Source organism: Lipophrys pholis (assembly GCF_963383615.2).
Source record: "Lipophrys pholis genome assembly, chromosome: 5".
Lineage (NCBI taxonomy): Eukaryota > Metazoa > Chordata > Actinopteri > Blenniiformes > Blenniidae > Lipophrys > Lipophrys pholis.
The window spans coordinates 9,745,333-9,761,106 of NC_137628.1; the positions used below are offsets into that span (position 1 = coordinate 9,745,333).

The 15,774-nt window shown below is 47.5% G+C and overlaps 1 protein-coding gene across 1 annotated transcript in view; it reads right to left on the bottom strand.

The window, feature by feature from the left end:
* Window positions 1–975: 975 nt before the first annotated feature.
* The window catches only part of kcnq5b (potassium voltage-gated channel, KQT-like subfamily, member 5b), a gene marked incomplete at its 3' end in the record, with an annotated part of 113,150 nt that continues 98,351 nt past the window's right edge, over window positions 976–15,774 (bottom strand). Inside the window, exons 5-14 of the mRNA XM_080463297.1 lie at window positions 14,983–15,108; window positions 13,055–13,165; window positions 12,779–12,874; window positions 11,004–11,098; window positions 9,710–9,736; window positions 6,201–6,424; window positions 5,176–5,284; window positions 4,553–4,684; window positions 2,803–2,929; window positions 976–2,262 (exon numbers count right to left, since the gene is read on the bottom strand). Coding sequence (XP_080319423.1) covers window positions 976–2,262; window positions 2,803–2,929; window positions 4,553–4,684; window positions 5,176–5,284; window positions 6,201–6,424; window positions 9,710–9,736; window positions 11,004–11,098; window positions 12,779–12,874; window positions 13,055–13,165; window positions 14,983–15,108 — 2,334 coding nt within the window. The remainder of the gene's footprint in view (window positions 2,263–2,802; window positions 2,930–4,552; window positions 4,685–5,175; window positions 5,285–6,200; window positions 6,425–9,709; window positions 9,737–11,003; window positions 11,099–12,778; window positions 12,875–13,054; window positions 13,166–14,982; window positions 15,109–15,774) is intronic.

Sequence of the window (15,774 nt, forward strand, 5' to 3'; positions counted from 1 at the left end):
TTCCAAAAAAAAACCCACCAAAACCCCACACAGCTTTTCTTTTCTGTTGACTCTGCCGCCCAAAGATTCTCATCTCTGAATCAAGACAGTGGGCAGTGGTGACCTGGAGGCGAGAGAAGTGGACTTGGGATCGGAAGTTTGAAGGTTTGAATCCCAGAGCGGATAAGTCGCCACTGTGGATCCCTGAGCAAGAAGCTGATTGGCTCCCAGTAAGGAAGGAATTTCCCCAAGGGGATCGATAGAGTGTGGTTCTTTTAGAAACATTCGGATCGACATTGGAACGACCTGCCAGCAGACCTGACGTCCAGCCAGCAAACAGCTCAGATGTACTGTTGGTGTTGGGAGTGAAGATTTTGGACAATTGTTTGCATGTTCCTTCCAAATGTGGCACCATTTAAAAAAGGAAAAGATCAGACCGATTGAGCAAACGCCAAAGTCCTTCCTTTTGGTAGTAGTGTATTTTAGGCATATGACCTTGAGGGGGTTGGGTGAACTTTTGGACATGTTTGGTGGTGAAGAGGTAACATTCATGTGGCTGAACGTACTGAACAGAAGAGTACTCTCAGTGGGATTCCTCCACCGTTTCTCGGTGCCTACATCCTTAAGTTTAAATTAGTTTCAATCCGTATGTTTGACTGAAATCATGCAGTTCTTCATGCTCTAAATCGCGGTCACAGATCCACCAGTCGTCTTCCAGGGAAGGTTTCTAGGCGTCTGTGCCGTTTTCGTTTACTCCTTCACCTTTTATCTCAGGCTTGTCCATCATATTTTGAAACAAAGTCATGCAATGTTACGCCATACGTGGCCAGCCTGTGTGAAAATACTGTGATTCCTCTCAAACGAATCAACATGAAAAGAAGAAGAAAAAAGCCCGGTGTTATATCCCCCCCCCCCCCCCCTCCCACGTCCCTCCGAAAGGATAAAAACCGTCTCTGCGAGGTGAGATCTGCTTTCTTTCCCAATGTGTGGCTGGGTCTATTTTAGTCGTACGTGCGGCATGTTCAGCAACTCAGTGCTGCCAGTGGATGGGGAGGACGCGTGGCCACTGGCGGGACTACGGTTCGAGCCCCGGGACCCCGCCCCTGCTCCGCCCCCTGTCCGCAGGAGCTCCGAGGAGAAGGTGTGGGCCCCAGTCGTCCCCTGTGACAAGAAGTCAAACGCCTGCGTCTCAATGTCCCTGTCACTGATAAAGAGGTCCTCCTCCCCCCACCCGCCTCCACCAGCACTCCGACCAGATCCACCTCCTCCTCCACCCCCGGGGTCTTGGCTCCGGCTGTGGAATCCGATGGGGGAGTCGCTGCTTGTACTGGGGCTCGGTGAGGACAGACTGTGGCGGGCATCGTGCACGCTCCCTGGCGCTGCCTGCATCAGGTCCTGCACTGACATGGACTTGCCCAGTCCTCGGTCTGTCTGGGGGGGTCTGGAGCAGCAGCCCATGGCCGGTGGCACCAGGGGCTCCAGCTCCAGGCTCATATGTCTCCTCCAGCATCCGTCCTCCTTGGCATTGAGCCTTCCATTGCTGTTGGTGCTGTCGTGGAGCTGCTCCGTCAACCTTCCCAGCCCCAACCCAAGACCCAGGTTCTCCCTGACACTGCTGTCCTCCACCTGAGTGCCTAGACCTCCACAAAAGTCGTCCATGTCTGAGGGCACTTCTGTGGAGGTAGTTCGGACCAAGTTACCTGGGCTTCGGCTGGAGGGGGGCGGCGGCGGAAGCCTGGCAAGGAGAGGAAACCCTCCATCTCCCCCTGCCCTGTCCCCGGAGCTGCTGATGCTGTTGGGGGTGAGGATGGGTGGAGGACTCTCCACGGCCTCCTCGGTGCCACTCTCCAGCGTGGTGGCCTGAGCCTGAGGGAGATGACGTGAGTGATGGTGGTGGTGATGGTGGTGGTGGTGATGGTGGTGAGGCAGCGGTGAAGGGCTGAAAGACGAGGACGGGAGGCCAGAGGGAGGCGTGGAAGAGGAGGCGTTGACGTTGAGGTTGAGCTCGTTAGGAGGCGCCAGGATGAGATGGAGTCCTCCCTGAGAGAGGTGCGAGCTGGTGGAGGAACGAGTCACGAACCCCCCGGGAGGAGGCGCTCCACTGCTGCTGACCTGAGTGGAGCAGGAGAGGTCCTTACTGAAGACCGAGGAGTGGTAGTCTGAGGTCTGCTCCAGCTCGAACAGGGGCAGAGAGGACAGCGTCAACGCCGAGGACGAGCCTTTCCTCAAAACTTGTCGGTAAATATCGAGCAGAGAGTCAAGCTTGGACTCGATGGACTGGACCTGCGAGGAGGGAAGAGGAAGGTGTGAGTGGATAGGAGTTCTGGGCTGCAGTGACATTGGGAATCTTCTCGGAACAGTTTTCTTCAAGAAGAAAGTTTCGAAAAGCACATCGACCATTCGTACACAATCTATTGTTTGTGTTTCTGCCTCCTTGATTGACACTGAATGTTGGACATTCACAAACATGATCAATTGCAGGTAAATTCGCTGAACATTAATAAATCAGCTGCCACCTTTTAATGATTTAGAACCCCCTCTGACGTGTCAAAGGAAACAAGAAAAAGAAACTTTCGATCTCAGAGCAAAACTGGAAACTGCCCATCCTCCAACACGACATGCCTTTTAGAAAATATACTACAGGAGAGATAGACAGCTGTGCATCCGGACACAAATCATTACAGTGACCTCCAGGACTTCATTTCACCCGTCCAACGTTTAGACTATTCCATGATCAGAAAATGTCCTCATGCCGATAAGCTGGATGACTCCGTTCAACAGGAACCGCTGGAGAAAAACGAAGAAGAAGAACAGAACACCAACCTGTCGCTCCACCTTGCAGACTCGACCCAGCATGCTCACATCTTCCAACAAGTCTCCCTCAGAGAGTAGCTTCTCCCGGATCTTCTTATCCAGAGGAATCTGGCCTTTCCCGAGGATCTGGTCCACCCTGAAACACAAAGGACGCACAAACACACAAAGTGCACATCAATGAGAGGAGGTAGAGTGAGTAGAAATCCAGCAGTCAGGCAAGAACTGAGGCCTGGACTAGGAACCATGATTAACATATCCAGGATCTCTCTCCGGTTCCTGGGTTGACATATCCAGACACGCGGGACCCTGATCACCATTACTATGAAGCAGGTTAACAACTCGCTGGTTCAACCCAGAACTACATGTGCACCATCGAAGGGGCGGAGTTTGTAGCGTCTGACCAATCACAACTCTGCAGCTCAGATTACAGATGACTGAAGGATCAGTTATTCTCTGAGAATATGAAGAATTTAAACACATCCTCCAGGCTAAAAGCAACACTGTTGCCGCGTTCAAAGCCAGAACATCCCTGACTTGTTAATGCTGACTTGGTGAGATTATACGATATTAAGTCAACGGCGATATAAACGGACGGCACTGTGATCAATCAGTTTCACTTTATTACAGCAGACACGTGTCGGGCTGAACTTCCTCCCTGCTCTTCTTTTAGTTTATATTTTAAATCCAGTTGGTTTGAGGCAGAGTTTTTTAATTCATCACCTCGACGGCATTTAGTACATAAATTCATGTTTCTGCAGTTCTGTCAGCGTGACCATTATTATTAACCTCATTATTGCAGATCAACCCTCATGGAGCCAAACAGACTTGGAACAAGTCAAGAACAAAAACATCCTTCAAAGCCTCAGTGACGAGGATTTATTTTATTTTGTCCAAAAAAATTGCTCTAAACTAATTTCTCATCTCCGCTAGTTCGTGTTATACAAATAAAGTTGAATTGAATTGAAACAGTGCACCAATCACGATCATTTAAGAATGGGCAGGGTGTTTTCAAAGAGATCTGATTGGTCAGGAGGCGGAGCTCTGACCACTTATGGAGAACATAACCCGGTCCGGAGCAGGTGAGACATTCAGCATAAAAACGTTGTACCTAAACCCAGGGTTAATCCTTGAAGTTATCTCGATAAGAGAAAATCCAGCGTCGTAGTGCAGGGCTCAGTTCAGATACAAAGTGACCACTGTTAATTAACGTAGCCCCACAGTTTACACCCGTTTCAGCCAAAAGCTTCATTTCTTTTCCTTTGTGTTGCTCTGAGACGTCTTCCGGAGAGCGTCACTCTGATGTTCACTCAGGTCAGCTGATATACTAAAGCCCTCCCTGTCAAAACAAGCACTTTGTGTCTTTTCATAAAGGAGCCATACACACACTTATCAGTCAGTGTATGTATTCCTCTCATAACTACGTTTTTCAGACTCGGTGACACTCGTCTGAAGCCCATGAAGAGAAGGTCCAGATGAGTGTGATTCAGTTCCAGTAGATAACACACAGATGACACAAACCTTCTCAGATGGTGACACAATCCGCTGTGAATCTCCACAGAGCTCAAAGAGGAAACGTCAACCTTTCTGGAGAACTGAATATTAATCTGTTTCATCTGAACCCTCCGGCTAAAGGGACTGACATCAACAGAACTTCTTGGCACTGACGTGGTCTTTGAGAATCTTTTTTTTAACTCTGCTAGTAGAAAACACACACTAACACAGAGTAGGAACCCTCGTCGGTCTGTGAGCTGGTTCCCACCTGGTCTGCAGGCTCTTGATGCGACACAGCATGTCCAGGTGTCCTGCAGAGTACTGCTCGATCACGTCCTTCACGTCGTATGGACGAAGCGTCTCCTTGAACTTCTTCTTGGCCACATGGAATTTCATGATCCTGCAAGCAAAAAGCAGAAGCTCAGAGCGGCCACCGGGGGGAGCTCTGACCCCACCAGGAGGACTCCACCACAGCCCATCAGCACAAGTAATCCACCTACTGTGTGTACATCAGCAGCAACAAATATGATCAAGAAAGTGTGGTGGGATTATTAATTTCACGTAGTCCATCCAAAAGGCTTACTGAGTTGAGCTTATATATCATAAAATCTACTGCTACATTTAGATTAAATCCGAAGAACAAAATGTGCCCGCAAAAGCACAAAAACATTAGAAATTATTTTTGATATCATGATCATTTTGACACCCAGTACCTGGTTAACAAAGGAAAACTGTGGGCAAACGTTGATAATCAAGTTACAGAGTTTAATTAGGTGTTAAATAGAGTTTTTGTGTCAAGTTCGAAATGTTTTAGACTGATTTCAGACCCAATTCCTACAGACGGAGGAAACCCAGTGCTGGGTTGAGTGGAGGAGAAAGCGTTGGCCTCACCTGACAGCTCGGATGACACACTTGACGGAGGGCAACAAGTCCTCCACGGAGATCTCGCAGTGACAGCCCTTGTCGTCAAAGGCGTCGTCGGCAGCCATGTTGGATTCTGCTGCTGAGAGGAGGCAGAAAGAAGAACCTCAGACCTTCAGAACTTCAGATCAGAGAGGAGCCACCGGAGTGACTGCAGGGACAAGGTCGGGGACAACCGGCCCTCAGGACGGGGTTTTACTCTAAAAGCGTTACAAACTACAGAAACGACAGGCATGAGATCGACTGTTTTATGTAGCACCTGAAAACTACCAAAAGAGACAAAAAATAAAATTCAGTTTCAGAACTAAAACTCAAAAAATAGAGCTTTGGCTCCATATTGAAGTTCAGGACCTCTTCCTTCAGAGCGCATGACATTTATAACACAAACCTCTCCGTATAAAAACACACAGTAACACAGAAAAACTAATCATATTAGAAGTTGGCGAAAGTTTTGAACCAATCGAGCTCGGACGCCGTCCAGGGTAGAAATAACAGATTACCAGAGAGATACAATAAACTCCAATAAAATGAGTCTGAAAAAGCTTGAAACAATCATTTTAAAAGGTTTATTTGGCCTACATCCATCAAAAACTGTGAAAACAATGAGTACTCTTATAGTATAGCACACATATCACCCTGACATCTGTTTTATTGAGTCTTTCAGAGCAATGAAAGGTTTCAAGATTCCTGGAAAATTCCACAAAAAAAGACGAAAATCCAGCTCTGAAGAGTGTACACACACACACACACACACACACACACACACACACACACACACACACACAGACAAACGGCTCTGTCTATAAATGTTTGGACCCTGAGGGGCCACAGCGAGGGTTCGACTATTTGTTCAGTTGAACCAAACTGTAAAAGCCCTCAGGGAGCTCGTCTCTGTCAAGCGTCCTTATGTTAAGCCTGAAGTTTGATAATAATGCTGACTGAGTAAGAAGTGATGAAGAGTGTGTGTGTGTGTGTGTGTGTGTATGCATGTGTACCGTCGGTGGTGGACCGTGATTGGCTCTTGAGGCGCAGCGAGGGTCTGAAGCGTGTGCGGTCGTTGAAACTCCAGCTCTTCTGCACCTTGGTGGGGCTGCTGCCTTCAGTACTCGCCTCGGCCACCGGGGAGCGCCGCTCGTTCACCGAGGACGTCTGACGGTTCTTGATGCTCTGACCTCGGGGGCTCGCCATCCTTACCCGCTCCTTGAAGCTCAACTTCTGACTGCAACCCAGAGGAGGAGGAGGAAGAGGAGGAGGAAGAGGAGGAAATGAGATAATTGGAGAAGTTTGATGTGACTGTTTTTTTCACCAACTCATCACACTGCAGCCTCCGTGGTATGTGCTGCAGGAAGGATGAAGAAGGACCAGCATGCATTGCAGCGGGCTGTGGTTGCTTTGCGTGTGCAAAGTGTGAGTGTCGCTACACAAACTAATACTGTGTGTCCAGTGATTTATCACATGTGTGTTTCCAGGATGTGTCAGTGCATAAGTGGAAACTCCACCAAAGTGACCAACAAACAGTGGAATGAAGCGTTTGAAGAGTCTGAGTCAGCTAAAGCAGAGGAACATCATGCAGAGGCAGAGCGCAGGCGTCAGACACCGACCAGAGAAACAGCAGGTAAAAAGTGTTACCATGAAGATTTTTAGAAGATGTGGCCTGTATTTATATTTTATATAACTTTTTACTACTGTTACTTTTCTAGCAAAGCTGCAGATATTTATTTTATGGAAAAAGCACAGAAATCGACTGAGGCTTCATTTTACACTGCATGGTTTTGAAGTGGAAACATGTTTTGGGGGTCCGTTGACATGACAACGATGCTCGGAGCCACTAAAATCAAAACATTTTTAAAACGGCTCACCAAGGTGGCAGTTTTTCAAAACGCTCTGTCTCCATGGAAACGGGATAAACGTAGTAATCTTTGATATTGTTTAGGAATCTCAAAATATGAGATGACACTTTATCTCTACTTTGGATTATTGTAAGTCGTTGGTCCGCCTTCAGGTCGTCCAAAATGCTGCAACAAGACTATTAACTGGCAACAACAGAAAGTCTCACGATGTTACATAAAGTTATTGGTATGCCTCACGTCTTCACTTGAAACGTCATTGTGTAAACAGTTAGTTACTTTAGTATGTAACTAATTTCATAGTAGTACTGAGTTATTCATTATTATAAAAAGTAGAGGTGATACACTGGTGTCTCCATGCGTCATATAAAACTTTTAAAATCTAAAGTTTTACACTGTACATACAGCACAGAAACAGGACTACTTTCAAGGGCGGAAGAAAACAAATTTTGTGCAATCATGAGAGTCGTCAGCATTTTCCACGATCAAATCACTCTGTCTGGTGTCATGTAACCATTGAGTTTTGGCTGAACCTTTATTTGGGAATCCTGGGACTATAAGAAGCCAGAAATGTTTGAGTTTTAGCTTTGTGCGTGTGCGGCGTGTGGAGTGATGCGGTTATTTGTCAAGACGCAGCACGGGGGGGGTGAGAGGCACACTGAAAGTGACGATGGAGCTTCACAAGCTTCAAGTGCAGAGTCACTGTGCGGGATGTGAGAGTGAAACATGGATGGATGAGTTTAGAAACAGACAGCAGGCGAAGCAGCACGGTGCTCGTCAGAAATCCAAACAAAAAGGTGGAGGACGGTGCAGCCCCCCCACCCCCGTCCCGTCCCCGCCAGCAGGACTGGACTGGACCTGCATGTCCTCCCGCAGATTCCCATGCACCATGTATTAGTCAGCATTCCCAAAGAAAAACTCCACGAGAGCAGAAATGCTGTGTACCTATGTTTCCAAGTGGTACACCTCCTCAGTAGCTTCTGTTTACTACTATGAATCTGACTAAAAACCAAGAGGAGATAGACACACGTGACGTGTTACATGATGCAGAGACAGGAGGAGAGAATCTTCACCCCTCAGCCTCTTCCTACACTGCTTCATGTTCTATGGAGCTGATGGATGTTACTTAAAGGGGATCTACATGTTGTGCCCCTGACTGCTCCTCAGCTCTTCTTCTGTTAGCATTGTATAGGTTCAGCGTGGAATATGTCGTCATTTTTATGCATGTGAAACTAATTCGGTACAGAAATATGTCATGATGTCACGACACTCCCCTTTAGTCTTGTTTCCGCCTGCGCGGTGCGGCACACCACGGTAAAGCGAAGCGCACCCTGACCCAAATCTGCTGCGCGGTTCCACTGAGAGTACGGTAAAAATGTAGGTGGGGTTGCGATGCGCAATGGGGCGTGACATAATAACGCCACAGTAAATGCGGGACTGGCGTGGAACACGTTTGGTGCGGCGGCACTGCTCAGACGTCCGAGCAAAAACCGTGAGCCTCCATCCTCAGTGACGCAGCTTGGAAAGCTTGATCATTCCAAACAGCAGCGTCCAGCTCCCGCTCAACCTCCTCCGCTAATATGGAGAGGATTCCTAGTTCATAGCAGCTCTTAACCAGGTTTCTTATCTGGGTTGTATGAATACATTTGTAAAATTTCTTTTAACATACAGGAGACATATCCATTTCTGCAATCGGATATGTGTAAACATGGCCTCAGTCATCTAATACCTTGCTCATGTTTCATATCAGTACATGGCAGGGTAACCTGCTATATGCATGACCAAGTCTTTGGACAATAGGATCCTTTAAATGCAAAGGCAACAATGTGTGTGTGTGTGTGTGTGTGTGTGTGTGTGTGTGTGTGTGTGTGTGTGTGTGTGTGTGTGTGTGTGTGTGTGTGTGTGTGTGTGTGTGTGTGTGTGTGTGTGTGTGTGTGTGTGTGTGTGTGTGTGTGAAGGCTGAAGTGAAGAAGCCGAGTTGCTCGTCGTGCCTCCATTAGTGGACCACTGACATTTAGAAGCAGCAGAATGGAGGTAATTGAGCCGAGTGGAGGAACAGCTCCATTTGAAAAAAGCTGCAATTTGGTGACTCACGCTCTTCATGTCAATATCCCTCATTTATATATGTGAATTCAGCCGGGCCTCTGCAACAAGTGTGTGAATCAGCCGCGTGGGGCCAGAAACCTTCAGACACTCTCTCCAGGGAACCAGGAGATGAAGATGGAGGTTTAAAAGTGATTCGTTTGTCTGGCTGCTCTTGAATATCAAACCTCTGTGAATCGTTCCCAATAGACTGCTGTTCTTCAGTATGGACGAGAAAAAAACATCTCATCTTTATTTTAGTGTTTTCTACTCTGGGGAAGCTTCTCGTTCAGATGTGACACCAGGCTCGAGGGACACGATACGGGCCTGGATAAAGATCTGGTTCAGGTCTGGATAAAAACCTGGTTCAGGCCTGGATAAAGACCTGGTTCAGGCCTGGATGCAGGTCGTTGTGCTGTTCTGCAGACAAACATTTGCTCAGTGTTTCAGCAAACAGGTTCCACGGATTATTCTACAGATTCAAATCAACGTGTGGCGGCAGCATCTTATTTGACCTCCTGCGGTTTGATCTAACACAACGTAACACAGTGAAGGTTCATTAAAACGTCACAAACCTCGTGGTGGATTCTCCTTGCTCCTTCCTGTTGGAGGCAAGTCAGAAGGAGACAAGAAAATGAGTGAGAAAGCACACAAGTTATCATGACATTTCAGCTTTTAAATGGCGACGCTGGTGTGTTTGCTAGCTTTAGCCCGTTTACTGGTGATTCTGGGTGGTTGGCATCGAAGCGAACTGTGTCGCAAACAAATCTACTGCTGTATTCAGATCTATTCCATATTAATGAAGCTGGTTGGAGTTAGAACCTTAACGAAATCTTAAATTGCACTTACAACAAACTCACTGTCTCTGGTGTAGTTAGCAGAAGATTACAGCTTGTTGCGATAGAAAGCTGCTGATATATCAAAATATATTTACAATCTGCAGGATTTATGTGTAACGAGCTAAAACACGCAGACACACCCACGTGATTTTGGAGAGTCCAAAACGTGCAGGTTCATGCAAACTGTGGAGACGAACTAAAGAAGCACACGCAACAGGAGTGTGTGTGTGTGTGTGTGTGTGTGTTTGAGATAAGTGATTTGTATACATTGCAGATGGCTGTCCCAATATTTCCAGGCTCCTTGCTGAAGAGGCAGTGGCTCAGCAACAGGTTCATGTAAACATCATTAGTTATATTTGCTGAATCCAGCTGCAGTCTGAAAATTGACTTCACTTTTCTGCGATATTAAACTGCTTTAACAAACTCAATCTATCTCAATGGAATCACTACCTTACTGGAGCTACATCGATCACACGTGATCTGATCACCTGAAACATGTTAATGCCAGGTCTGAACGGGCCCAAAGAATGACGCTGAAACAGCTGATGAAATTGCTGTGGCCAAAAGCGTGTGAGGAACAGACGGTGCAACGTAAGGACGATGCTCGAGTCGGGCTTGTGTGCCCCGGTGACTCAACAGACTCCATCCATATTCGCTTGTTCACACACATTTGGGGTTCAATCTCTGGCCTGTGGACACACTGATGAATCACTAACCCTACAACTAGAAGACGAGCAGCTTCACCAACGAGGCTGAATCTGTCCTCATTTATACTTTAAACTTTGGAGATCAACGGAGCCCGGAAAGTACCAGTCCTTTTGATGGCTGTGAACCATTTTCCCAGTCGAAAAAGAAAGTGCATTTATACGCTCAGTCAGGAGAACAAAGCAGACATGTGAAAGAATAAGAAATAACATTGAAAGTGGCTTTTTTTCACGTTGTTCAAGTGGAGATAACTGCAGCGTCGGAGAAGATGGCTACAGAGGCACAGACACCAAATACAGACACCAGCTGCCATAGTTGTACCTACTTTGTAGGGCTGCAGGTATGCAACGCCTTCAAGTGAGGCTTCCAGGTAGCAATGGAAACCGAGTTCTCATCAGCCGCATAACTACGCCAAACACACTGCATGCAGAATACACAAAACCCAGAAGAAGACAAAGTAAATCCAGGAGAAACAAATGAAAGAAACAACAACAACAAAAAAAGATAAAACAGGTCAGGATGGAACAAATCAACAAAAACAAGGAAGAGGGTGAGGAGAAAAGAGCTGATTAGTGAAACAAAAAGAAAAAAAGGGAGAGCAGGAGAGTCTCTGGTGTGGCTGGGCGGAGGGCAGACATGGATACATGCCTGAGGGGGGGCAGGAGGCGCCCATAGTGCCGCCACGTGGCGTCCAGGTAGGGCCTGGAGCTGTCGGTGGAGTAATAACGCCACGCAGCCTGGTACAACATGGGGACGCACAGCATGAAGAGGAGGAGGAGGAGGAGAAAAGAGAGGAGGAGCAGGTCAGAAGGTCAGGAGGAGGTCAGGAGATGCATGGAGGAAGTCAGGAGGAGGTGCAGGGAGGTCAGGAGGAGGTGCATGGGGGAGGTCAGGAGGAGGTGCATGGAGGAGGTTGTGCCTGAAGAGGTCAGGAGGAGGTGCATTGGGAGGTGGGTGGAGGAGGTCAGGAGGACGTTAAGAAGGCGTCAGGAGGAGGTGCATGGAAGGGGTCAGCAGGTGCGTGGAGGAGGTTGTGCGTGAAGAGGTCAGGAGGAGGTGCACGGAGGTCTGTGGAGGAGGTGCTTGAAGGCGTCAGGAGGAGGTGCATGGAGGAGGTTCGTGGAGGTCAGGAGGTGCGTGAAGGAGGTCAAGAGGTCAGGAAGAGGTGAATGGAGATTAGAATAAGGTGTGTGGAGGAGGCGGATGAAGGAGGTGCAAGGAGGAGGTGCATGGAGAAATACAGTTGTGTGTAAAAAGTGAGGAGACTTTTGTTGTTTTGGATTTATCAGCAGGGAGCAGGACGGCGTTGAGCTGATCGCCAATAAAATGACACGTTACTTTTTTTTCTTCACTTTATTTCTCTGTGACGAACTCAGATTCACAGCTGCTTTCTCCAAACATGAAGGCTGCTGGGCTTTTGAAACATCCACTACCGCTGTGGATTGACGAGTGGCTAAATGCTAAGCTAAGAGGAGAGAGCCTCAGGCTGTGAAATTCTCAGAAACTAGATCCTGTGTTTGCTTTCCTCATCCAAAGAAAAATCTATTCATCAATCCTACAACACTTTTGCTTTAAGCTCTCATACTTACAAGCCGGTACTTTGACGTAGAGTTTGGTAAAAACATTTTTTTTTTCATTTTTACTCCTTTTTTTTTCGTGTTGAACACATCTGGTAGTTTTCTTGTGTTTTCACAAGAACTTTTCCAGCTGTTATTGGCGAATCAAAGTCTTCTCAATGGTACAGATGTGACTGCGCCCTAACCTTTGCACCTGACTGTACGTTATGAAAGAGAGGAGGTGAGGAAGGAGGGTGAGGCAGCACACAGGAACCGGGGGTGGGGGGTGGGGGTAATGTGGGTACAGGGGCCCTGGTGCCTCAGAGAGCCAGAGGCCTCATATGGGGCCAGTTTGAGTTTGAAAGAGAAACTGGAAAAAGATCCTTCATGAGTTTTAATGACACAGCAGAGACACATCATCAGCAACAATAATACTGTGTGTGTGTGTGTGTGTGTGTGTGTGTGTGTGTGTGTGTGTGTGTGTGTGTGTGTGTGTATAAGTGTGTGTGTATAAGTGTGTGTGTGTGTGTGTGTGTGTGTGTACCTGGATGAGGTAGGCTGCCGGGTTCCTCCTCTTCTCAAAGTGCTTCTGTCTGTGCTGCTCCTGAACCTTCAGAGCGAAACCTGAGCCCAGAATCCCCTGGAGGGTTCAAGGACCACGGAGAGCAGATCAATGGACGAACACAATGTGGATACAGTTGGTATTTTTTCTAGCAAATGTCTATTTCCCAGCGTCGCTCACATGTGCCACATTGAAGTGCGGAATATGGGAACGCGCATGTCAAAGTGGATGAAATGATGAACGGGTTTCAAGACTCACAGCCGGTAAGGCGAAGAAGGAGATCCCCAGGAGGGCGAAGCCCGCCGAGAGCATCCGTCCCGTCCACGTCTTCGGGGTCTTGTCTCCGTATCCGATAGTTGTCAAGGTGATCTGTGAAAAGTGAACGTCCCGATCGCATGAATATCAGTAGAAAAACTGAGGAATATCTATTGAGACGCTATTGAAACAAACATCAGGGGGGGGAGTCAGTGAGAAAATTCAGCACAGGGAGTCGGAACACTCCGCCTGCTCTCCGTTTGTCATGATTAGATAATGTTGAGGAAAACCACGACGTGTATTTGACCGTGAAATGGCAAAGGAGGACCTGGGTTAGAACCCAGAGGTCAGAGAGGATCCGCAGCCTAATTTAGAGGGGATTTTCTGTCGCGAAAAAAACCAAAACAAAGGTTAGGGTAAACGTGTGTGACTGCGTTTCTATAAGTGTGATGTCCCTCGCTGCCTTGTTCAGTGTTTGCATGTTTTCTCTTTGCGTCGAGCAGCTGGATGCTTCCGGGTTGTTTTCCACGGCCTCGGCTTGGTTTGAAGGACGCTGATGAGAGACTCCAGTGTTTATTCTGCCCTGGTAGAAATGGAAATGTTGTTTGTATAGTGTGTGTGTGTGTGTGTGTGTGTGTGTGTGTGTGTGTGTGTGTGTGTGTGTGTGTGTGTGTGTGTGTGTGTGTGTGTGTGTGTGTGTGTGTGTGTGTGTGTGTGTGTGTGTGCGTTTGTGTGTGTGCGTGCTCAAGTCTCTCGAGGACGATCTGCAGACACACAATGAGAAGCCGAAGAAGACTGGAGGCAGTGCTGAAACGCCCCGACAGAAGAAGCAAGGCTTTAATAAAAGGAGAAACTGAGTTAAATGTCACCATGCATCATGTGCAGCGTAACGCTGAATGAAGCCGTTCATGTTTGCTCGGGAGAAGCTTGGAAACGAGGAGTTAATGCAGAGTAGTCAGTGTTTCCCGACTCTATTTCCGTCCATCTATCTGTGAGGTGCAGACTGATTATCTTCCATTCACACTCTGATTTCTATTCATGACAAAGCCCATTTTCTCCCATTATGGACGTCTGAGAAAATGCTTGTTTAATGGCGCTGATGTTTATGGAGGAGCTGTCAGTGCTCAAGAGGTGAATGAGAGAAAATATCAGCGAGAAGTTGAGATGCTGCTGAAGAAACTGAGGCAAACAAGCAAAGTGGGATTAACCGAGTGTTACTGACGCGGGAAATAAGGACAATGGGAAGGTTGACTTTTATGTTCGGGAAGGTTTGTTTGAAAAGACGTCAGAAATGGTCCCTCTATCAAAAGACAATGCAAGGACATTCGTCTGTCTCCAGAGCTTGTTAAATTGTTTTTGTGAGAAGATGTTTTAGTGCAAGCGTGTAAAAGTCTTTGAAAGATGAATGCAGTTAAACTTCCTTTCCTTCCTTTTCGACTTTGTAAAATTGGAGTGTGTCTCATGTGAACTGTGGACATTTGTGTGATTGTCTCTTTTTTGTTTATTCAGTTTGTTTCTCGTGTATTTTTAATTTATTTTTTTAATGTTGGGAAATAAGTGAATGAATAAACAAACAAATAAATAAGCTGAACACACAGAACTGAAGGTTTGTACTGTAGATTGTAACCGAAATAAACCATTCACTCATGAGTTCATTACTCTCATCTTGATATTGGCAACGTTCAGTAATTGTTCTGCTTGTAATTTGTTCATAAAAATAAAGTCACCCAAAAAAATAAATAAATAAAAATGAGCAACGTTCTCTAAAAGTTCCACCTCGGTAACGGTTTTTAAAAAGATGTGTTCCTCTGTTGTGTAAACAGACACCCGAAACAGAATGAAAGTGTCTTCACTTGTAAACGTCGTCATGGAGACGGGGCCCCAGACCTGCACCTGATTCATATTTGCTCCGGTAAAATCAATAAACTCACCGTGCCCCACCACAACGCGTCGGCGTAGGTCGCAAACTCTTTGTTGAACTTGTTCTCCACGAGGTAAACCAGGAAGGAGGAGAAGATCAGCACCAGGAAGCCGATGTACCAGGCGGTCACCAGTTCCTGCAGGCAGAGGTCAGAATGATCGCAGTCAATACGGCGGCGATTATGGACGGGACAGTGCAGTGGTTAGGACGCAGTGGTGTAGTGGTTAGGACGGGATGGTGCAGTGGTTAGGACGGGGTGGTGCAGTGGTTAGGATGCAGTGGTGTAGTGGTTAGGATGGGATGGTGCAGTGGTTAGGACACAGTGGTGCCGTGGTTAGGACACAGTGGTTAGGACACAGGGGTGCAGTGGTTAGGAGGGGACGGTGCAGTGGTTAGGACGCAGTGGTGCAGTGGTTAGGACGCAGTGGTGTAGTGGTCAGGATGGGATGGTGCAGTGGTTAGGACAGTGGTGCAGTGGTTAGGACGCAGTGGTGCAGTGGATAGGACACAGTGGTTAGGACACAGGGGTGCAGTGGTTAGGAGGGGACGGTGCAGTGGTTAGGACGCAGTGGTGCAGTGGTTAGGACGCAGTGGTGCAGTGGTTAGGAGGGGACGGTGCAGTGATTAGGACGCAGTGGTGCAGTGGTTAGGAGGGGACGGTGCAGTGGTTAGGACGCAGTGGTGCAGTGGTTAGGAGGGGACGGTGCAGTGGTTAGGACGCAGTGGTGCAGTGGTTAGGACACAGTGGTGCAGTGGTTAGGAGGGAACGGTGCAGGGGTTAGGACGCAGTGGTGCAGTGGTT